Source organism: Rhinolophus hipposideros (assembly GCF_964194185.1).
Source record: "Rhinolophus hipposideros genome assembly, chromosome: 24".
Lineage (NCBI taxonomy): Eukaryota > Metazoa > Chordata > Mammalia > Chiroptera > Rhinolophidae > Rhinolophus > Rhinolophus hipposideros.
In genome coordinates, this window is record NC_138070.1 from 8,542,367 (window position 1) to 8,567,433 (window position 25,067).

The 25,067-nt window shown below is 45.0% G+C and overlaps 1 protein-coding gene across 8 annotated transcripts in view; it reads right to left on the bottom strand.

Annotated features, from left to right (window-relative positions):
• Nucleotides 1-21,797: 21,797 nt before the first annotated feature.
• TBX5 (T-box transcription factor 5) overlaps nucleotides 21,798-25,067 on the bottom strand; it is an 83,101-nt gene continuing 79,831 nt past the window's right edge. For 6 of the 8 annotated variants that reach the window (XM_081037058.1, XM_081037059.1, XM_081037061.1 and 3 more), the window contains exon 9: nucleotides 21,804-23,932. In XM_081037058.1, coding sequence (XP_080893184.1) covers nucleotides 23,358-23,932 — 575 coding nt within the window. In that variant the 3' untranslated portion in view covers nucleotides 21,804-23,357. Of the gene's footprint in view, nucleotides 23,936-25,067 lie in introns of all 8 variants that reach the window. The other 2 variants (XM_081037056.1, XM_081037055.1) reach the window with 2 other exon arrangements.

Sequence of the window (25,067 nt, forward strand, 5' to 3'; positions counted from 1 at the left end):
ACTATATAAATGTTTTAAGTGTCTGATTCTTACTATTAGATATTTCAATGTTTTAAATGTATTAGTAAGACATGTTTTAACGTTGAAAATGTATGGTTATAAAATGTTTTCATTTTCGATGTATTATTTTTAATAGCTGCTGAATAAATACATTTTTTAAATGAATGCTTTTGGTCTCTGCCTGTCTGATTCCCACCTCTTCCCCTTCCCTTCCCCTCTGGAAACTGATTGCTTGGACTCTGAAACTGGCACTATGACAGCTCCATTTTTGTTTCTAGTCTGAAACGCTTTTTCTTTTTTTTTTTTAAAAAAAATCAAAACGTGTTTATTATTATATTAATCGTATCAATGGAATTATAAAGTCTACTGACCTTTGGTATTTATAACATGTATACTCAAGGTAATTTACTAACTTAGTAAGTTAGGTTCTAATTATTTTAGGCTCTAATTATCTATGGAAAAAAAAAAAGAAATGTACTTTTCACTTGTTGCTTGTTACATATCTTCCCATTGAAAAATTAAGCAAACTCATTTTGTTTTTATATTCTCTGGGTATCATACTGCTGAAGGGAAATCTTGCTCCTCTCTCTTTGCAGCCTTTTATTTATTTATTTATTTATTTATTTATTTTTATTTATTTATTTTTTAAACGCTTTTTCTTGAACACATGTTTCTTTCCTTGCAGACGGGTCTAAAATGAGCGTTCATATGACAGAGCAGCACAAACAACAGCTTTGTAGTGAAACAGATAGGGGTTCAAATTCTGACTCTGCCACCTGTCTCTTTAAGCTTTTCTTTTATTATCTACAAAAAGAGACCCAGCAAATCTACCTACCTATTAGGTCTGTTATGGGGCTTAAATGTGAGTGTATGGGAGAGGACTCAGTCAAGGTTGCACATATTTCTTGAGCACCTACTATGTGCCAGCCCCAGTGCGAGAGGCTGGGAATAGCTCAGTGAACAAGGTGGACAGAGCCCAGCCCTCATGGGGCCTCAGTGCAGCAAGCTGGTGTCTTTTCCTTTCTTAGCACATGATTCCACTCCCCTGGAGCCCAAGATTCTCAAGTCCTTGTCTGACCTGTGGCTCTCTGCCTCCCCTGGTGTTCTTTCTTCTCCATCCAGCTCTCCTTCCTCTCATATGCTTTATCCAACTCACAGTGGCAGACATTTAGAGATTGTGCAAAGCTGACAGTGCAGGGCACATAAAACTACAAAGACATGACCTTGGATGGTGGGCAACAAAGAGCGGAGTCCACATTGTAACGGCGGCCATGTTGTGCTGCCCATTTCTTCCCTCGGGACTAAAGGACTTATTCCGTCACCTGCCAAGAGTGTTGCCAGCAGATGGCTCTGAGCTGACAGCCTCTGTGAAAATTGCCCTTGGCTGAAGGAAGCCCTTTCTCCCAAGGTCGCACCCCCTCCTTGGGGCAGCCCACACCCAACAACTGGTCCATGCTGGCCTCCTCCCAACTCAGGACAACTTAGAAAGGCCATCCCAGTTCCAGCACTTCCTATGGGGTTAGCTTTGGCCTTGTAATTACATCACAACTCAATTTCTCCCATTGCCTCATATTGCTTCCTTCCCTCTCTTTCCATAGCTGTTGGTCCCAAGGGCCAATAAATATTCTGTACCCTAACCTCCCTCTCAGAGTGAGCCCTTCAATGAACGCAACTTGCCAACACCATCGTATCCTCAGTGCTGAGCATGTGGGCAGACTCAATGTCTACAGAAAGTGTACCTCAAGTATCTAAAAAGTCAGAGCCTGTTGACGTCCTCAGAACTTGGTCTCTCTCTCTCTTTTTGTTCAGCTCTCTTCTTTTCCCTATTGGCTCTATTCCCAGTCCAACCTTCTTCCCACGTTGGCCTCCTGGAACTTCAGGCTTACATCCACCCAACTTCAAAACCTGCAGAGAGAGCCTCTCTTTCCCAACCGTATCAGCAAAAGTCACAAGGCTGAGTCTCTTTGGCCTAATTTAAAGTCTCATGACCAACTCTAAACCAATCACACTGAATTTCACTAAGGAAATGGAATCCTCCGATTGGCCAGGCTTGGAGCTAAAGAGTACAGTCAACTCCACCTAAACCACAATGGAAATCAAAAATAGATGGATCTGGAAAGGAAAATTGAGGCAATTTTGCCAGAAAAATAGGAAATGAATGTAGGATAGTAAAAACTACAAGACGACCATTACAGACTTTGTGCAAAGAGAGTCCATCTCATAACTTCAGTTATTCCACCTTCTTTCCATCACTCACACTTCCCAGCACTTAGGTCTTTCTGGAGACACTACAGTCTTCCCTGAAGGCATAAATGATACTGTCAGCCAAGAAATTTTACAGGCATTCTACCCATCAACTGACAGAAAAGTTTCAATAAGCAGGAATCTTACAAAGTGCCTGCCCGCTTCCTATTATCCTTACAAACCCAGCTCTAATGTCATAACCTCCCGGAATTCTTTCCTGGATCATTCCAGAAAATGATTTTCCAATCACTCCTTTCAGGGTCACCTCCCTCCATTCCCAACTGTACTGACTCCATCGGGTGCCTTTATCAGACAATATTTTCAACCATTTGTTTATTTAAATGTCTCCTTCACTGACCTATAAAGATATACACAATGGAGCTTTCCAGAGGAATAATCTCCAGACAATAGAAACTAAATATGGACTTATTTATTCAGGCTCAGTTCTCCAACTGGTTGATGGGAGGTTGGCTAAGATATGCAAAACCTGCTAAAAGAAGCGTTAATAACAGTTTGTGGGATTTCTACAATTTATCTCTTTGACATAGGTGAGCTTGATCTTTGGGTAACAACTGGTAACAAGCAATGGTAACAATCGCTTACGTTTGTAAACACTTGTGTATGCATGCCCTTTATCCATGTATAATACTAGTATGATGAGTAGTCGTTATTTACTGTCTTATTTGTTAAGTTCATGGTGTACAGCAGCCCCTGAGGAAAGCCCATTATTTATATCATCATATTGATTCCATATGATATTCAGAAGTAGCTATCACTTATTTTATAGTTGAGTAAGCTGAGACTCTCTCAGAGAGGTTAAGTAACTTGCTCAAGGCTGCACAGCAAGTAGGGAATGAAGCCAGGACTCCAGTCTATGTGTGTTTAGCTCTAAGATCCTTGATAGTAAGCATTAAATTCGTATGATGCTTGCTTTATTACGAGTGAGGAAAGCAACGTGGACTTACTTATCCCCACTTTACAGACAGAAACTTGAGGTATAGACAGTTAACACAAAATTCACAAGAAGTCACCAATATGTCCAAAAGGGTACTAGAATCAGCTAAGCTCCTGGAAGAGAATGTTCGTATTAACTCAGAAAAAGAGAGTGAGGTTCAGAGAGCAGCAAGCCGGAGGAACACTCACTCTCCCAGAGATGTCTGGTTTCAGACACGTGTGTGAATTAAGCACTTGGCACCAAATAGACGCTGGATGGACGTGAGCTGAAACTGAAGCGATGGACGCCAGCAAGCACGGAGGGCTCCTGACAGATTGGATATTTCATGTGGGACCATTCATCCACATGATGAATGCAAGGCAGCAGGGCTGAGCCCTGGGTCCCACCAAAACCAGCATCCATGGGAGAAGCACTCCAAACCCCCAGCCCCCTCTGCACTTGGATTTGGAGCCAGCTCTCCCAGCACTGACTGTCTGGCCCTTCCCCCTCCTCCCTCAGCAACGAGCTCCGCTGTGGAACCTTATCAAGTGTTTCCTGACCTAGCAGTAAGTACCGAACATCGCCTGTACTCACCCTGCCCACCCCCCTGCCCTGCGCACCTTGGCTACAATATCTACTCCTCATAAATCATGCAGCCATGTTAACTGTCTCTCAATCAATCTCTTCCAGGTGTGGGCTCAGACAGTCTCTCAAGGCAAGTGTCTCTCCCCTCGAGGCTTAGGCGTTAGAAGCCCCCTTGTCTGGGAACAGTTTAAAGCCAGATAGCCTCTCTCTCTTCTCGGGGTCTCTTGGTTCAGACTTGAGACCCCCAGGATCCACACAGACTGCAGAGAGCTTCAAGAAACCCGGGAGAGGGTCAAACAGACTCTGGAAGCCTGAGACAATGGTGTTTAGCAATGCCCCAGGCTTAAATACGAGCCACTTGATTTTTCTACCAGCAAATATTCCACAGGTCGGATGGATACCCCAAAGCTGAGGCTTGAAGGGGAAAGTGTGGGGTCTTCCAAACCCAATAGTAAATATTCGTTAGTTTTAGAGAGCTGTCAATTCATGTCATCTGCCCCCTTTTTGGACATGTTGGTGGGTGTGGTAGAGATGATGCTGTGTTCATAAAATTCCATTGCAATCTTTTATTTCCCAGGATCCCGTGTGAGGCTGAAGACAAGTGACTAGGTCCTAGCCAATGAGAGGGAGACAGAAGTATATCCACTACTTCTGGGTTCAGCCATGGGACTCCCTGCACAACATCTATAATCTTCTGCTCTTTCCTCAGTGACTTAGGATGCTATTTGTTTAAGATGGAGGGAGCCTGGATCACTGAATCACCACCTGGAGGAGAACAGCCAAAGATGGCTACCCAAACCACATTAGACTGTGATTGAAAGTAAGAGTGTTACAATGGGATTTATAGATGATGTAATACAGAATTGTACACCTGAAATCTATGTAATTTTACTAACAATTGTCACCCCAATAAACTTAAAAAAATTTTTTTAAACATAATAACAAAATTTAAAAGCCATCTAAAAAGGGTAGCAAAAAAAAAAAGGAAAAAAAAGAAAGTAAGAGTGTTTGGGGATTTGTCTCTGCAGCATTACCCAGCCTACCCTGAGTAGTACAATTAGATTCAGAAGAGTCAATTGGCTTGTGAGATATGACTACAACCCACATATGTACCACCTTCCATAACCCATCTTTACTTATAAAGGCCACAGTGGCTGTGATTAGCAGTCTGTATATCTGATGGTGAGGAGAATCAACCATTGGGAATATGCGTAGCTTATTGCAAATTGGCTGCCGTGTTTCCCAGAAAAGAAGACCTAACCAGGAAATAAGCCCTAGCGTGATTTTTCAGGATGACATCCTCTGGACATAAGCCCTAATGCGTCTTTTGGAGCAAACCCTAATATAAAACCCGGTCTTATTTTGGAGGAAACACCGTCTCAGTTTGCCCACGATTAAACTGTAAATTCCGTCAGGGAGTCATAAAGCAGTGGTTAAGCATGTGGACTCTGGAGTCAGGCAGGCTTGGGTTAGGATATGGCTAATTGCTTGCTATTGTGTAGACTTGGGCAAGGCTTAACTGTCACTTCCTCATCTGTAAATAGGGATAATGTGTGTAACAGATCCTGTTGGCTGTGTACTGTGTAGCTGTGGCTCCTAGATCCCCCATTCAAGGCTGAAGGACCAACTCCCCACAGGAGGGATTGTCAGCTGAGGGCTCAGCTTTCAGAAATTGCCTCATCAGCAGAAAGTCACCTCCTCCAAGGTCACACCCTTTCCTGGGACAGCCTACATCCAATGACAGGTCAGTGGGGAGGTATAAAGGCCTGACCCCCTTGATCCTACTTGGGCCAATTCTGAAGCATCATCCCAGCTTCAGAGTTTGTGGCAGACAGACTCTAAGATGCTCTCCCCATTATCGCTGCCTCTTGACTCTCGTGTCCTTGTATAATTTCCTCCCCATGAGAATGGGGAGAACCTGTGACTTGCTTCTTCTAACAATTGAACATGGCAAAAGTGACAGAATGTCACTTCTGTGCTTACATCATATAAGATAGTGAAGTCTGTCTTCTTAGCAGACTCTCTGTCCCTTGCTGGCTTCAATGACGCAAGTGGCCTTGTTAGGGAGGCCTCCTGCCAGCAACCAACAAGACACTGAGGCCATCGCTCCTACAACCTGCAAGAAACTGAATTCTGCCAACACCCATGTGGCCTTACAAATAGGTCCTTCCCCCACCCGAGCCTTCAGATGAGACCCCAGCCGGGTCTAGCCCCTTGATTGCAGCTATGTGAGAGACCCTGAACCAGAGGAGAAGAGAAATTATACCTGGACTCAAATGTATGCTACTTTAAGCTGCTCAGTTTGTAATTAATATAACGATCTCTGGGGGATCCGCTAAAACCTTCTTTAAGCCTGCATTACAGCCCCTCTCCTCCTGCCCATTTGCTGCCTTCTCTCCTCTTCCACAACTGCTAATCCCAAGAGCACCCCCTAATAAATCTCTCGCATGCTAAACTCCATCTCAGGGTCTGCTTCTCAGAGAACCCAGCCTGTGACATCTATCCAATACCCACGTGTTCCCTTTTCCATGTTGCTGACAAAACCCTGAACCGTTGGCCAAATCATCCTCAAAGTGACCCAATGTTTCTGGATAGGCTGGCCCCAGCCCCTGAGTGGAATCCTATTTAGACTAAGCCTATTATGAAAATCCCATTCTTCTTGCTGGTGATTCTTTCAGGAAGAGACTACCCCTGAGCCAATTCTGACCAGTGCGATCTGAGAAGGTGTGTATCAGGGGCTTCTAGGAAATAGACACAGGAGGACAGCCTTTCCTCTGCCCTGGAATAGTTAGATCTTGTTGTAGGAACTGCAGCTGCTCAAGGCAGCTGACACCCATGATGCGGAGAACTAATCAGAAGGCTCAGGACTGTAGAGCAAGAAGACAGAAGGAGGCTAGAAGTTTGACTGGATTGTTGTGAAATGCACCAGCCCTAGTGCTGTCCTGCCTTGAAACTACTATGGCACATAATATGCTTTCTTTAGGACAGCTTTCTACATTCAACCGAATCAATGTAATTTGCTAGTTCATAGGGTAGTTTGGAGAATTGAATGACATGGAGCTGTGGTGATTAGAAAAATGTCCCTCGCAGACCCTCACCTATAGAGGGAGTAACTGACCAGGGGCTCCAGCTGCTACACTCTGAAACCCATCCCCAGGTTTGCGCCAAGACCACACTTACCTTGGGCTGCTTCCAGCCAAGGACTGAGCACAACAGGGACACTAAGGTAGGTGTGTTCCTGAGAGACGCGGGATTCTTGGATGGATGACTTTGGCTGGAGGACTTCCCGTTGGCCTTGCTGAACTGTCCTTAGAACTGCAATCGGAGACTCTTCCTACCCAAACTTCCTTCCTTCCGTCCCCCTCGCCTTCCCAGGGACAGACTTGCATGAGACCTAATGGCTCTCCCAGCCTCCTCGGACTCGCTCCCTGTTTGCCCTCCTACTGAGATGGATGCCCTCAGTAAAAGGCCTGCAGGTCCTGTCTCATCTAGTGCTCAGAGGGTCTGCACTAACACAGATGAGCTGAGTGTACAAGCAACACACAATCAATGGGGACCATAGCAGGTACAATAGTGCCCCACTCATCATTTACCTCTAGGGTCCAGCACAGAGCCTCGCACAAAATGACACTTGGTAAATACTTGTTGAATGAACGATTGGATGGATGGATGGATAATGGATGATGGATGGATGGGCAGACAGGAGGGTGGGTGGATCGATGGATGAATGATGACAGTACTTCCTTCCTTGCTGCCTCATGTCTTTACACCAAGGTGTGATGTGTCTTAAATCCTGGCCCATCGGCCTAAGTTAATATGCATGGTTTTTTTAAGGACTTTTTATTTCCTCGATGTCCATGGCAACAAGAAACCTAAGATCCCTCTGGCTTCTTCCCTAATGTACCTGATGTCGCTGGAAATGGAAAATGGAGTGCGAATGTATATTTCCCGAATGTTCCTGTCATCCACTGAGATTTTCCCATAGAATCACAAGCAAGACTGCCAGGCTGGGATAGCCTCCGTTCCCATTTAGACCAGGGAGACAGAAGTTCCTGCCATCAGCTCTGCCATTGATTTGCTGTGTGCCCTTGTACAAGCCCCTGTCCCTCTCTGAGCCTTAGTTTTCTCCTCTGTCCAAGACGGAAACTGAACGAGGTAGTCTCTAAGCCTCCCATTCTCCCTGTCATGCCCGGTCATTCAGGATATGTTCAGCTGCAAGTAACAGATAAATACATCATAACAATATTAAAATATACTGTATTTTACAATGTCACTTAACAAGAAATCTGAAGGTAAAAACTGCCAGAGCTCCTCAACAATTTCATCAAAGAATCAGACTTTCAATCTTTTCTCTTTACCATATTTAACATGTTGGCTTCCAAGCTCATCCTTGTTGTCTCATGGTCACATGATAGCTGCCAGAGCACCAAATATCACACTTTACTCCAGTATTCAAATCAGGGAGGAAAGGGCCAACAGTAAGGTGTTTCCTTTTTTAAAAAAGGAAAAGTTTCTCTAGAAACTCCCCAACAGATTCCCTCCACGATTCTTTGGCCAGAACTAAACCACATGGCTCATTCTTGCTACAAGAGAAGCTGGGAAAGCAAGTACTAGATGGAAAAAAGGCATGACATTGCCCTGGGCCTATTGCTGCCTTGATCAGGGTAAAAGAAAAAGGGAAGAAACTGACAGTATCTGCTTGAAAGGCCTCAAATGTGGGTATCCAGTCATCTGTACCCCGATCTACTCAGAGAGACAAGGCAACAAGGCACGAAACAATTTGAGGCTACATTTGGGCACTGATACCAGAAAATTGGGCAAAAACCGAGTGCTGAGTCGGTGTGGATTATTTGAGCTGTGGTGGGGGGATGTGGCAGGGGCGGAATCAGGGGTGTCGATTAGAAGGGAATGAGCACGAAGAGAAAGTTGATGCTGACCTCTCACGCTTCCTTGGCTGGGTTAAGAGTCCCCACCTTTGCACTTACTGCACTAATATCCCCCATCACCCCTCCTCACTGCAGCCAGAGTGAGCTCCCTTGCAGAAAACCCTGCCTTGGGTTTTCTGTGGTCTGAAGAGTAAAGACCAAATTCCTTACCCCAGTCTCCAAGGCCTGGCCCCTGCCAATCCCTCTGGCCTCGTCCCCGCTGCCCCCAGGTCTCCTGTGCTCCAGCCACATTGACTTTTCTTCCTGTTCCAAGAATTGACTAAGCTCAGGACCCACCTCTGGACCTTTGCATATTCTGTGTCCTCTGCCTAGAGAACTGTTGTCCCCCTGCTTTTGTTACTTAACTTCCACTTGCCTTTCAAATTGCAACTTAAAGAACACTTCCTCTGAGCAGCCGTCACTGTGTCCCCACACTACAACATAAATCAACCTAATTTACAGGTGCTTAGTCGGAGTCTAACTTCCCCACTTCCCAAAACACACGCACTTGCCTTTTAGCTACAAGAGGGGCAAGCATGGTGTCCACATTTCTTACCAAAAGCATAACAGAGTGAGTTAAAGGAGAAACCTTAGAGCTAAGCTACCTGCATAAGTTTAAATCTTAGCTATTCCACATGCCAGCTGTGTGACCTCGAGCAAGTTTCTTAACATCTCTGTGCTTCAATTTCTTCCTGTGTATAAGGTTAAGAATAAAATCTACTTCATAAGGTTGTTTTAAAAATTAAGTGAGTTAATGTATATTAAAAGCTTAGCACAGTGCCTTACCTGGTATGTCTTAAGTATTCAATATACTGCTAATAATACATATCATTATTATTGTTAGCTCCACATTCCAAGTACCAAGCAAATGCTGGCACCGAGTAGGTGCACAACAAATACTTGTTGCATAGAGAAATAAATGTTTGTCTCACTGGAAGTGGAGACAATTATATGTCTTGCCTTCATCGCTTGGCATAGGACCTGGCACTTAGTTGGTGTACAATAAATGGGGTGAAGATGGGAATGACTCCCTAAAGAGGCCCCCTGCCCCTTCCGCCTGCCTGAGCCACCTCGACTCCCAGCCTTGCTACCTGCCTCAAGCCTTTCCACGCTCCCTTCTTGAGTCCAGGTGGGACTCCTCAGTGACTTGTCGTGGGACAGCTTCCCCGCCCCCCCCCTCCCCTACCCTGCCCAGAGACACAGAACAGCTTTGATCACTGACAGGAGTCTTCCTGGAAGAAAGAGAGAGAGAAATATGGCAATTTAAGCTCCCTGGACATGACACTTATTAATAAAACGAGTAGCTGTCAGCCTCTGCTCCTATCAACTGTCCATTGCCTCGGCAGAGGTAGAGGCTTGGGGCAGCCAAAAAGCTAGCAGTGTGGAGGGACAGCGAGCGAGAAGGTTCTGCCTCCAGATATTAAAAACATAAATAAAACCAGGCCTCAGCTGAGAGAGGTCTGGGGCCCCTGCAATATCCGACCTCACTGAATTTTGACCGACTTAAGGGACGATAGTCCCAATCTCCTCCTGTTTTCCCATTGTAATTGAGTTTTACTTATGCAATCATGAATACATTCTCCTTGCGTAAAAAAATTAACCTGACAGAGAAGGCCATAGGGACCCCACCTCCACCTTGGTCCCCTTGACATCTCCCAGGAAGTAACCATTGACGGCATTTAGGGTGTATGTATCTTTCCAGAACCCATTGTATGTTTGGCCTCCTCTGGACCTCACACAATAGGTTGTCATGTTTTTCATGTGGATATATTATTGGTATACTCCTATGACTTTTCCGATGGGGTGGGTTGCGTTGTTTTGTTTTCTTCTGAATGGCCCCACCTTGAACATATGCTTCTGCAACGGGCTTCTTTCATTCAACAATGTGCGGGAATCTTGCCTACCAGGTACATGCAAATCAACCTCATTCTTTTTCACTGCTGCATAGTATTCCTGAAGGGAGCCAGAACCCAGTTATTCATCTCGGGCTGTATGTTAAACCATCGAGGTGTGTCAGGGGGTGGTCCTTTATAAAATATGGATGTCTGGGGCCCTCCTCAGACAAACTGAGTGAGAATTCTGCCGTCAGGGCCTAAGTATCAGAATGGTCTAACTCCCGGTGATTTTAACTTGCAGCCAGGGTCAAGACTTATTTATGTACCCAGGCCCCTATGACTGCATATTTAAGCTATTTCCAAGTCTTTGCTAAAAAAAAAAAAAAAAAAAAAAAAAGTCTTCTGGGCTTCACTTTGACCCCTCTTCCTTGTACATCTGCGCTGGTATTTTTCTAGGGCAGGGTATCTCTACCTTGGCACTGTTAAACCAACAGTATACCAACAGTATAACAGTGGGCCTGGACAGTTCTTTGTCGTGGGGGTTTTCGTGTGCTCTGTAGGTATGTTGGGCAGCCTCTCACTAGATGTCAGGAGTAAAACACACACACCACGACAATCAAAAATGTCTCCAGACATTGCTAAATATCCCCTGGGGAGCAACAGCGACCCTGCTCTGCAGTAGGAACCCAGAAGGAAAGTGGCCGGATTGCATGGGGCTTTTTCTTGGAATCGACAGTGCTCCAAAGTGCCTGCAGTAATTCACAATGTCTCAGTTTCCAGGACTACCCTGCGGGCAGACATTCTCCGTCCTGTGAGTCTGGATTTAGCCTGTGGGCTAGAACCCTGAGCACCTCTACTCTCACACTGCTGCCGGCAGCCCCAAAGCCCAGCAATACGATCATGCTTCGGAGTACAATTCTAGAATCTAGAATGTGAGGTCTGGAGTACAAGGGGCTATCAAATAAGCACAAGGAGGCACCCTTCTTTCTTTTTTTCTGTATTTCTTCCCGTTTCCTTTTCTTTTTTCAGGTAATTCTGCTGAGGGGAGGAGAGGATACTTTCCTCATCCTGGCCCCACCTCAAATTTTCAGAATCGACTGTCAGCATCTTTTAGGCCACAATCTCATGTCCTGGTTGCTCTCTGAGTTTTATAAGTGCGAAGACTAATGGACAAGAGGGAGAATGACAAGGTAAGCTTTCCTGAGAAATAGAGGCTTCCCAGGGTCTGTATGCATGTATCATGCGTGTGTGTGTGTGGGTGTGTGGGGGGTGGGGTGGGTGGGGGTGTGTCTGAAAGAAAATTAAATTCACAGGCTGGGAAGGAAGAGGAGAGGGAGAAGCAACAGGCCCAGCCGGTCATGTCTCTTTAAGCAAGATAAGCTGCCTGTCCCATCCATCTCTTTGACACTATCGGCCTGTTGTCTAAAGTACTAACAGTTCCCTCCTCAAGAGGAGAAGGCCTGACATGGGGATGCTGGGGGAGGGGAGGAAGTGAGACATTTTGGACAGGGCACCCTGGCTGGCCCGCTTCCCCAGACAGCAGGGACAGGGTTTGCAGATTAAGGAGGTCACCTCCATCCCCCAACCCCGACTGGGGGGGGGGGGAGGAGAGCCTGGCCTGTTTTTAGATCAATCCTGAGTGCTGGCAAGATGGACCCGCCCTGGCTCCCTACCTGGGGCCCTGTTCCCAGGGGAACCACTTGAAACCGAAACTTGTTCTCAAGTGGCCAGGGGAGAGTGTGAAACCCGGGAAAGAGAGAGTGGGCAAAAGGGAAAGGCCTTCTGTAGCTGCTCAAACCAACCTCAGCTCTGCCCCATGATCCTTTAACAACTTGCATGGCTCTTACAATACTATGAAATCGGTGCTCAGAGATCAGGAAACCAGACCCAGAGAAATTAAGTCACTCCTCTAGGATCACACAGCTCATTAGAGGGATGGATGGGATTCGAACCTGCATTTCTCTGAATTTGAAAGCTGACTTCTTACCCCTTTAACCAGAGTATTTCTTGTCCTCCTCTGTTATGAGAAATCATGGCAATGAAAGATTGTCTGACATTTGTTCTTTACAATGAAAGATTGTACGGACATTTATTCTTTACTCATCCAACAAATACTTTTAGAGCATGGCCTCTGTGCCAGGATCTGCTCTGGGTGCTGGTGAAAAAAGCCTGAACTCAATTGTTTACTGATGTCCATAAAATACCCCCCTAGATTAAACCAGACCTGTAGAGACCTTGATAACCAGATTTCATCATTTTAGCTTCTGGAACACTTGATTTTGCCCAATTGTGATTTGAGGTAACATATCAAGGGAGCCCAGGAGAAACAGTCCTATTATATTTGTTACTGGGTTTAACATGGTGGTCTCCTCAAGAATGTCACCCAAAACAGTACATAATGCGACATCGTCTTTACAAGAACCCAAGGGAAAATTCCCTCCTGGCTTTTAGCAAACACCCCCATTTGTTTGTCTTTTGCGAACTCTTTGGGCCCTTGTAACTAACTATAATTCTCCCCTTGTTTTGGCAGCGAGGAAGCTCAGAGCCAAATGTACTTCTATGAACTACACACGATGTTCCAGTTCTGAAGGCCAAGAATCAAAACATCCTAAAACTCCGTGATGTAAACCAATTTTTTCTTAGGCTTCTGGATTCTGTGGGTCAGTGATTCGGAGAAGGTGTGACAGGGCCACTCCATCTCTGTACCATGATGTCAAAAGCTGGGGACAGAATGGCTTGAAGTCTCTTCAGTCCCATGTCTAGGGGTGAATGCTGGCTTCAGGCTGGGGGCTTCAGCTCCTGTCCAAGTGGGCTCTCCCCGTGGGCTCGTTTGTGCTCCCTCACAGCATGGCGGCTGCATTTCAAGAGCGCATATCAAAATTCAGGGGCAAGTGAGGCGGAAGTGGTGTCACCTCTTATGACCTAGCCTTGGGAGGTTTTCCTACTGAGCAGGTCACCACCTGTCCCCTACCCTGGGCCTGGCCTGTTTTAGCTCAGTGCTTACTTCTGGGGAGTCTCACCACCCCTGCACCCCCTCTATTTGCCAGAAGTAAGCCACGAAGTCCAGCCTGTCATCAAGGGGCAGAATCAGACTCCACCTCTGGATTGGAGAAGCATGACGGTTCTGGAAGACAACACAGGACAAAAATATTGCTGTGGACACTTTGGGGAAAACCATCTACCACCCAAGACCAAATGGAATTCACTGATATGTGCTAATCACTCTTGGCTTTATTGTTTTATGAATTGTTGTCTGTGGGTTGCATGTATTTTTGCAGCCAAAGAGTCTTTATGGAAATAGGCAGGAGACAGACAACATCTGTAATCATTGTTGTCTTCTGAGGGTTTGTTACATGCTGGGTGCTCTGCAAACAGATCTTTCCTTATGCCTTCATTGGTTTAATTCACAAACAATCCTCTTATCAGTATCTTATAGGTGGAGAAACCAGAGTACAGGAGGTGGAAGAAGTGTCCTAGATTTGGCCTAGCAGAGAGGTGGCAGCGGTGGGGTTCCATTCCAGGCAGCTCTGCCACAGGTAGAGTCACCCCACGTGTCTCCATTCTCATCATCTTCACTCCACACCGAGACCCTGACTTGACACTGTAGCCTGAAGCCTGTACCAGATGGAGTGCTCTCCTGTCCCCAGGTATCTCCTCTCATCATGAGAGTATTCCCGGACCTCGGCATACCTATCAAATCAACATTCTCTCCAGCTTAGATCAGCCAGGCTGTCAGGAATTCGGGAATTTGACAAAAAGTCTCCGAGCACCCACTTCCTGCCAGGCCCTGCGCTAACTCTCAGGAATCCCAACACAAGACATTTAATGATACATGGAACTGGGATTTATTGGAGGGCGGGGATCGTAGCATTTGGCTTTGTAGTTGGACACACTGCAAGAACCCGGCATCGCGAATGGAAGAAGTGAAAGGGTTTGTATGTTGCAATAATGAAACCCTGGAGGAGGGATGACCCCTCTGAGCCTCCACTTGCTCACCTGTAAAACAGGGATAAAAATGGTTCCTGAACACCCTACAGCGCTATATTGGGAATCTTGTCACTGAGTAGGTCTCCATTTTTGCATCGATTGCTGAAAAGTTCAAAGACAAGTGTGGGGCCTATGCATGGTAATACCAGGGGTGCCCCCCAAAAATGTATACACATGACTCGTATTCATCTTTTATTATTGGTATATATTGAATATTACAATTTTAATACAGTTTTTTCCTTTCTTAACATGTGTATACATTTTTTTGGCAGCCTCCGTATATAAAATGCTTAGCATATAATCAGCTCTCAATAAACAGAGCTATAAAAGCACTCTGGGTCTTGAACTTCAAACTCAATTGGTAAAGGGGAGGAAAAGAGTGTAAAAAGTCATTGGTCTCCTCCCATTCCCACCTCTGGAGGTGGCAGCCTCAATACAATGGGATGGAAGGGATGGGGGGCTAGTGTTTCGAGAACAAATGGAAATCTCCTAAAAACATTATTTTGGAAACCCTTGATCTTCCAAACCAAGGTTTTTAGCGAAACATCTGAGTCAGTGGATCTAACCAAATGCAGTCAATGACCTTCAGAAGTTGCAATTACATGGTGAGTGCCTGGTCGAGGGGTGTCAGGGTGACAGTGGAATGGCAGCTTGTTTGTAGAATATAAGAAATTAGCTCAGCTGACCAGGGGTGGTGTTCTTTCTTGGCCTGATTAGCACCCACCTCTGTTTTTATTTTTGATGTAGAATGTGGCTGATGAGTCAGGGAGAAAGGAGAGTTGCATTGTTTGCTCTTTGCTAGCTCTTGGAAATAGCAAGAATATTTGGCCCTCCAGACAAACCCCAGCTCTGGGCCTAAAAGCTAAGTCCAGATATGTTATATATTTATTCAAGGCAGCAATTGGCCAGGAAACGACTATAAAACACACATTTTGAATAAAAGGGAGATTTATGGTGCATTTGCGAATCTGAGTCATATCTCTCGGCCTCCCCCAGGCCAGGATCCCTATAATCACTAACATACCCCCAGCTTGTACACTCGGTGGGCACAGAATTGCTTCCTTCTGGTCCCGTCCCAGTTAAAGATGTGATGGGGATTGTGCTACTTTGTCTGACAGTCAGTAAATGAATTGCCGATTCATTCTGGGGGCTGGTGTTTTCCCTGGGAAGAAGAAAAGTGGGGCCCTTTCATATGTATCTTTGATCAGTCGGGACTTGACAAATTATTTTCCTAGGAATTTCTCTATCCTTAATGCCACAGGGAAAAAATGGATTTACTCTAAAAGAATGGCTTTTATGTTTCAGAAATTAGAGCAATGTAAAAGTTTTTCTTGGGTCTCTTTCTCTCTCTCTCTCTCTCTCTCTCTCTCTTTCTCTCTCTCTCTCTCTCTCTCTCTCTGTCTGTCTATCTCTTTCTCTTTCTCTCCCTCCCCACCCCTTCTTTCCCTTCAACTGTATTTTTCTCCAGGAAAAGGAAGCAGGTAACATAGTTGGGAAAAGACTACTGGCAATAGCTGGGCTTCTGGCTAAGTTATTCCAAGCGTATAAAAGTTCCTTGAAAATAAGGCTCAACTCCTTTATACCCTCAGTATTGAGAGAGCAAAGTCAAATCTTCTGCCTCAAGTTCCTCTTGTGATAGCTGGTGTTTCTCTCCCGTTTTAGGGACAGACTTTACCCCGAAGAATACCTGAATGGTGGTCCAACAGGATTCAACTCTACTACAACTACCTCGTGTCTATGGTTTAGAAAGGCACTGTGTATCTGAAGGCAGACAACTAAAACAGAAGATCTGAGTTATTTCCATATTAAGGTTTTTATGAGCTATTTTAAAGAAAAGAATGAAAGGTATCAGTGGTACAGGGCTGCCATGAACAGTTGGGCATGATGTGCACTGCACAACTCCCAGAGGCACCATTCAGATAGACTACCATTGTACATGTTGTGCTCTGAGGGTTGCACCACATTCAACCTATACAACTGTGGATGGCAGCTTTGAAAGGGAAGTCACAGAGGTGAAGGGAAGACTGGGGAGCCATAAGTATAATAAAGGGACAATCTTGGGGATCTAGGTGGAAGGAATTGAAAACGAGTTTTGTTAGAGATTAGACAAATGAGCACCATCAGTTTCAGTCTGTTTATTTCTCCACTCAAGAGTCTCTCTCTGGGTGGGAGATGAGGGTAAGGGGGATCAAATATATATGGGGATGGAAGGAGAACTGACTCTGGGTGGTGAACACACAATGGGATTTATAGATGACGTAATACAGAATTGTACACCTGAAATCTATGTAATTTTAATAACAATTGTCACCCTAATAAATTTTTTAAAAAATATTCTCTCTCTGGGGGAGAGACAGAAGAGATGGAGCTGGAGCTGGAGCTGAAGCTGGAGGGAGAGAGGGAGGGAGGGAGAGAGGGAGAGAGGGAGAGAGAGAGAGAGAGAGAGAGAGAGAGAGAGAGAGAGAGAATAAGCCTTTCCTGTGTCAAGCATTCCCACCCTCTTCTCTAAGGGGGGAAACCCATGGATTACACAACTTTACTCTCTTAGTTTAGGTTTTTCTCACAGCAGACCCTAAAACAAGGATCGGGGTGCAGTGTTTTATTCAGGTGAGTGAGTGGGAAATGAGATGAGGGAGCGAAAGAAGCCAGTGAAAGGTATAGTAGTGACAGGTCACCTCTGTGAGCAACTGGGACTGTCTTGCTGAAGCCCCTATGAGCGACTGTGTAAAATATACTCCAAATTGTCCCAGGAAGGGGACAGGAAGCTGGGTTATGTACAAACCAACATTTGTCCCTCATTACTTAATTCCCTAGCCAAGCACACAGCTGAGGCCAGAGAAGAACTTCAAGCAGAGAGACACAGACACTGGAAGCAGGAAGTCGCTGGTGTGTGTGTGGTCACCAAAGCTGCAGGTGACCTGGAGAATGGGCCCGGGAGATAGCGCTGGGCAAACAGCATCTTCCCACCAAGACTACACACAATGCGGGAGAGAGAACCCTCCTTAAGAGATACGGGTGTCCTTGACTTGCTCATCGAGTCGTGACCTCTGATGAGCACCGCTGTTGAGTCATTTTATGAATTGATTCCAGACATAATTAATGAACGCCATCGGAATGAAAATACAAGCAGACAAGAATGGAACATTCCTGCCTCCTGATCCCAGGAAAGGCCTGCAGTTAACGAAGAAGGCTGAGCTGTGATGAGTGTTAAGGAAAGAAGGGGTTCTCCCCACTGGTCTTGGGGACGGCACAGCCTCCTAAGAAGGTCATGTCACCCTTAGAGCTGTTCTTCAGCCTCTGTTTATTAACTGCAGGTGCCTTGCTGGGCATATACTGTAAACTCTCTCCTTTAATCCCTAGTCTAGGCTTGCGATCTGATTATTCCTACTTTACAGAGGTGGAGACTGAGGCTTGGGAACTGAAGAAATTGCTCACATGCTAGAGGGTTAGCTGGGCATTCATGACCAGGAAGCCAAAAGGACTTGCCCTTTTGAGGCCATCAGCCTTCAGCCACAAAGTCACAAAATCTCCTACACTTTTCTGGAGGTCGAACGCTCCAAGGACTCGCCGACTGAAGGCACAGAAACTGCCCTAGCACACTCCAGCTGCCTGTCTCCCCCTGATCCCCCCTCTCCTCTCCTTGGCCCATGGGAAAGGGCAGAGGTGACACGGATCTGCCCATCTGCTAATTCAGGAGCTGGCAGCATACAATGGTAGCCAAGCCACTCACAAGCGGAGTGACCTTGGATATGTCACCTAACCTCTCTGCCAAGGTGCTTCCTCAATTGTACCATGGGAGTCAGATTGGTCTCTACCTCTCAGGAATAGGGTCATATACTATGCGGCTTGGTATAGAGACCAGCACATAGGATGTGGTCAATAAATGAAAGCTGTTATTACTAGTTCCGCTACTGATATCAATAGCAGAGGGTACATTGGTAGAATATTAAAACGGCACTCCCGGCTGTTTCCCAGCCCCAACACCCACAGTTCTAGGATCAGGGACCAAGTTTATAAAATTAATATATTCGGTAGGTTTAACATAAGTGGCTGCTTTTGACAGAGGTTTGGGAATGCATCCTGAGGTCAGAAAGGACGCTGGATTGTCAGCCTTTCGGGATGTAGAGAGTTTTGTCCCCTCTTTGTTGTTACAGAGGATCCAGGCTTGAGTCTCGTACAAAGCCAGCTATTCAAATCATCATTGAGATGGTGCGTGAGTGGAAAGCTGTGTTTTCGTTATCGTTGAAGGTGATAATGATGATAGTGGTGACGTTTTCATAACCCCCAATGAGCTTAAGTCTATTATAAAAATAATAGAAGACCATGGGGCAGATTTCCCAACAAGACCACGAGGAGAAGGAAAGCGAGGAATAGTTGTAATAGTAATAATAGCCAATACTAATTAACCTTTCTATTAGCTAACAGTTAAGGAGCCTTTCTTCTATGCCAGGCACCTGTGCTCAGCACTTTATACGCACGCTCTCACTGAATCTTCATCGACTAACTCTCTGGGGTGAGTATCTTCATTTCATAGATGATTAAATGGAGGGTTAAAGCAGTTACGTGATATGCCCAAGGTCGCAGAAACAGTAAGTGGCAAAGTGAATTTTATAAGCCAGGTCAGATAGAGAACAAAGGTGAGATTCTTACAACTGCCTTATTGCACGTGTGTGTGTGTGTGTGTACACAAGAGAATAATAGTTCACCCCATGACAATAGCCTAACCCCTCAAGAGGAGCAAGAAAGCAAGCAGCCATCCCAGAAACGGGACACAGAGAGAAGCATCCAGGCGTCTCCTGGCTTCTGAGGTCGAACATCCCGTGATCAGCCGACTGGCACAGGTACCCAGGTCTGTCACTGACCAGACCAGTGTTGCTCCTTAATGGATGTCCATCCCTTCGTCCTCAAAAGAGAACAGGGTGCCCTATCTTCCTCACAAACTCGATTTTATCAATGGCCAAAAAGTAAACTAGGTTTTATCTTACTAATTCTATTGCTAGTCACAAAGATCATTCATCTTCATAACAAAAAAAGAAATGAGAACTTCCCAGAGACAGACACACACAAAGGTAAACACTCACAGTCCCTCCACGGTTATTTTGTGTTGGACAGCCTCACTGGGGTTTTTCCCCCGCTCCCTGAGCGTGAAGAATGCAGGTGCATTTAATAAAACTGGGAAGCTGATGCCCATGTTACTTGTAACCGGTTTCTTTACCCATAATTTACCTTAAATATCATCTTCAAGTCATTTTCACAAACGTGTTTTTAATGGCCATGTGGTATGCCATTGTATGAGCATACACTGATTCATTTAACCAACCCCATATTATTGGATAATAAGGCTGTCTCCGGTTTCTTATGATTTAAGAAAATCATGATGAACTTCCCAGAAAAGAAATACTTATGGATATCCCTGATTATTTCCTTAGGACCAATTCCCCAAAGTGGAATTATCAAATTAAATGATTGGCACTAGTTTAAGGCTGTGAATATAGTTTGCCAAACTCTCCTCCCGAAAGGTTTATCTATATTCATTCCAACAGGCGGTTTATGACATTTCCTATTTTCTCATTAACAAGAAGTATCGTTATTTTTTAAATGTACATCTGCTGTACAAAATAATGAAATAATTATTTCTCATTAACAAGAAGTATCGTTATTTTTTAAATGTACATCTGCTGTATAAAATAATAAAATAATGAAAACATCACTGTGTTCATTACTTTAGTGGGCATTGCCACAGATACCATCTCACTTAAACCTCCCAGAGTCCCTTGAAGCTGGTAGAATATCTCAATTTAGAAAGGCTGGAACGTAGGCTGCATCCTGAGCTCTGTCACACACCAGCTGTGTGATGTTGGGGCGTGTTGCCAACCTCTCTGAGCTCGAGAAAACTAATGATCTGAATCTCTGAAAGTTCTGGTGACCCTTCTGCCCCATAACTCTGAGTCCCACTCTAAAGTGTTCAGTGTTGGACCAGGAAGCCAGGAAGGTACTGTAACACACTTCTCCCAAGTACAAAGCAGCCTACCAGCTCACAAATCCAGTCTGTCCTCTGCAGCTGCGGGAATAACTGGCAAAGAGCCGAGTAGAAGCAGTAGGTCCTCAGTGAGTAAGGGTATCTACCACGTAAAGTGGGACCTGAACACATGCTTGCTGAATAAATGAATGAATGCAGACTGGGTGATCACTACACATTCATGAACCAACATCTCATTCCTCCATCACCATGTCTGCTTTTGTCGCCCTTGTTTGGGACCCAAAGAGGTTAACTCGCATCTGTTATGGAATGAGAGTATCTCTTCTATGACTTATGAAACTTGCTGTGAACCTGTTTGTAATGATTTTCTAAGGGTGGCGATGGTTTGCCTGCTGGGGCATTAATTCGGTATTCTTGTCACGTTCTTATGCAAGACTAAGACTATCTTGTATAACTGGTCAATTCATTTGGAAGGTAATTTTTTCAAAAGTAACCTTTTTTTCTTTAACCAGTCAGAACAAATATCTATTTAGAGTACAGTCAGAAGTTATCCAGTGAAACTTTACTAATTAATGCTCTGTGGGAACAGAAAGGCCATTGACCTAGTTTTTCCATTGTACTTGGGGGAAAAAAGCCAAATTGTCATTTCTTTATAATTAATTCACACCTCTCGGGGAATTCTTGGATTAGGAAAGATCCCAGGGAGATACGAATACATGAAGAATTTGTAATCAACACGCCAGTCATTCCTATTTCAAGGGATGTGACATATGGATGGTTCTTTATAATTGAGGTGTTTTCTTTTTTTTAAGCAGGACTCATTTACTCACCGTTTGCTCCTCTGTTCTGCCCCATATGTGTTATATGAGACCAAGTCCCAAATCCTAAATTTGTGGGTTTTAAGTAAATATCCATTGATGGTCAATAAAGTTGCTTGCATTGGGATCTCTAAAACACTTGATTCCGACAATTAATTCAAAAAAAGAGGTTCTTCAGAAAACCAAGTATTGGGTGTTACATATAGCGTGACTGATACCATTTTTTGATCAGGTGGAATTCCTGATGATTTTTTTCTCCCCAATGCTGACACAAATTCAATGAAAGCAAATAACTCCATTCCAGGGATATAAGCCAGTGGATAAATATATTCAGCTCTGTCACACTCAAGTTCAAGGATTCTAAATACCTCAAAACAAACAGGAGAGAGCAGATGGCGTGAAAACTTCACCTGCCAGACATCATGGGCTAATTTGCTCCACGTAATTCCCCTTCTCTTCAGTCAGTAGAAAGAACAGGAAAAAAAAAATGGGTGTTCAAGTCCCTTGTACTTTTTTAAGCACATGGTATTTATTAGGCATTAATTGGCACACAAATATACGAAACGAGTACTGAATTCTCACCCTCCCCCCCTTAGCAACATAAAAAAAGACATAATCGCTTGAAGACTCTCACATAGAAACATATACTCACACATTCTCACGGACTTGGACATACTCAGCCTCGCATATTACCCTGTTCTCTTTATTAGGGTCAGTTAAAAAAAAAAATTTTTTTTTTCATCAAGAAAGCAAAGCACATTCGAAAGAAAAAAAAAAGAACGCAAACTTGGTTTTGAGTATCAATAAAATTAAAAGCTCTTGGCCAGCTCCCATGCTGGATTTCATTTCATGTTATTACTTAATTAGAACTCCTATTTATAAATAAATAGTACCAGTAAAATATTACATCTGAAGAACCCTGCAATAACGTTTTACTTACACACTTTTTTTATACTGTTTTCTGCTTTCCATAACCACAGTTTCGTGTCGGCGTTTGGCGATTTCTTTGGAGAGAACGAATGGGTCAGCAAGTCTTGCCTCTTCTTTAGGAATTGTGGATTTTTTGCATCCAGTTGGGTTGTCAGCGACAGAGGTTTGGAGGCTGGGGGCTGGCTTTGTTTTGTATCAGGACGAATATTTATTTTGGCTTTTTCACAACTCTTGTCAGCACAGAGCTTGCTCCTTGCTTATCACAGTTCGGCCCGCATGTAAACCAGGGCTTTTTAAGTTTTTCAAAGCAAGCTTTCCGGCCAGGAAGCTATAGGCCACGTTTTAGCGACAGATGGCTGGAAAGACCCAGAGCTGGGAAGACAGGAGGGCTGAGTAAGATATGATGCCAGATGGAGTCCAACGTTATCCTGACTCCACTAGAAGGCAACGCGGGGCTCCGTGATGATGAGGAAGGCAGGACACAATTGGAGAAAAGCTGGGATGTAGGGAACCTTTTCAGAAACATCACATGGCAGAGGTAGGTAATTTCTTAGTCAAGGGGAGGGTGGCAAATTTAGTTTTTAGGGGTGGTATATATGAAGGGAACCCCACACATATGTACTTTGAAATGTACTTGCCTCAGACCACCCCCAAAATAAGGGACTGGGTCCCGTTAAGAAAATTGAAAGAAAAAAATATATTATTATTTATTATATAACAATGTCAACATTAACACCAAGACAGGAAAAGACTCCGCATTAGGATAAAACACTCGATGAGGCCAGACTTTCTGGAGACCAAAAGAAGGAATCAGGGAGGACATCTGAAGGTGGTGTGAACGTGGCCGGCTGAGGAATGTGGTGGTCATGTGGGGATGGGACTTATCTTTTTTTTGTTTGTTTTTTAAGTTTTGAGAAGAAACAACAAAGTCACATTTTTTGAATTGTGGTTTCAAGCTACTGATTAGATCAGTGTCTAGGGGGTCTCGAGTGCAGATGTGAACATTGGGTGAAATGAAGAATCTTGTCCATGGGGTTCTCTCTGCTACCGTCTCTCTCCCTCTCTCCCGCTCTCTCACTCCTCTCTCTAGCGAATGTCTGTTAGGAAGCAGGCCTTGCTTTAGCTATTCTCACTCCACTCTGGCACCATGCCAACCCCATGCACGGAGTGGTACTGGTGTGGGGACAGGGTCCGTGGTACGCCATGAGAGTAGAGGAACTCAGATGGTTGGAGGCCGCCAGGGGACTGCAGGCCAGTCTGAGGCCCACACTGCCTGACCACAGGCTGGTGGGCCACGGAGGTCTGGTGCTGGAACATTCCCTCTCCGAGCTGTGGGGAGCCATGGTTGGCAATGCCAGCCAGCCGGGGGACCAGAGGCCCCGAGGTGAAATGAGCAGAGAAGTGCTGGTAGGGTAGCCTGTCCATGGGCTGAACGGTGGTGACCGTGCAGCTGCTGTAGGAAGGCATGCTGGGCCACGTGTTGCAGCTGATGTCCTCCAGGCTGGGCACCGGCTCGCTGGGCGGCGCAGAGCTGGCATACATGCAGGCCTGCCGCTGGGCTGACTCTGTCCTGTAGGAGGCGCTCAGGCCCTGCTGCTGAGGATAGCCCGAGCGATAGAAGGGGTCCTCTTCACTAGGCGATGTCTCCATATAGGGCTTCTTATAGGGATGGTCTGCAGTGGAACATTCTTCATCTGCTGAGACAGGAGGGAAGAGACCAATGAGGCCAAGACCAGCCACCCCACAAGTAAAGGCAGCAATGGCCATGTGGCTGAAGGCTTGAGGCTTAAGTCTAGATGATTAGCACCAACTTCCATTCTGATACAAAGAGGTGGACTGTCACGGTTAAGACTTTAGGGCTAGGACGGCTGGTCGGCTCAGTGGTTAGGGCACACTGCTCATAACACCAAGGTCGCAGGTTCAATTCCCGTATGGGCCAGTGAGCTGCGCCCTCCACAGCTAGAGTGAAAACAACGACTTCACCTGGAGCAGAGCTGCGCCCCCTACAACTAGATTGAAAACGACTTGACATGGAGCTGATGGGTCCTGGAAAAAACACACTGCTCCCCAACACTCCCCAATAAAATAAAATTAAATTTAAAATTTAATTTTTTTTTTTTTTAAAAAAAAGGACCTTGGGGCTATGGAGTTTTAAGCAAACAGTTTGACCTTTCTGAGCTCAGTTTCTTTATCTGCAAAATGGAGAGGGTAATAATAGCATTTTTCTATAAAGGGAATTATTGAGACTGAAATGGGAGAATGTATATTAGTCCAGAGCTCAGTACAAGGAAACACTCAATAAATAAGAATCATTGTTATTATCTTCCCTCCTCCCGGGCATATAAAGTCCACAAAGGCAGGACATTGTCCGTATTATCCATCACTACATTCCCAGAACCTAGCTCATCCCTAGGAACAAAAATAATGATAGACCAACGATAACAATAAACACAATACAGAGTATTTACTCTAGCTGGCACTGTTCCAAGTACTCTCCACGAGATAACCCATTTAATTTTTACAACAACCCTATGGGTTCTATTATTATCCCCATTTTACAAAGGAGACACGGACGTGTCTAAAGAGGACATGCAATAAAGATTTGTGCAATGGACGGAAGGATGGATGGACAAACAGACGGGAGCTCGAATGAATCCTCAAATCCTTTCCCGATTACGCAAGCAAGTGCCTAGTGAACATCTGAGTCAGTACAAATTAATGCGTCACTGATGTTCTGCTGGGCATGCCACTCCCTTAGTTCCAGTGTAGGGCAGTGGACATAGTTCTGTCCCCGAAAGGGGGTCATCCTTAACCACTTTGGGGTCGCTG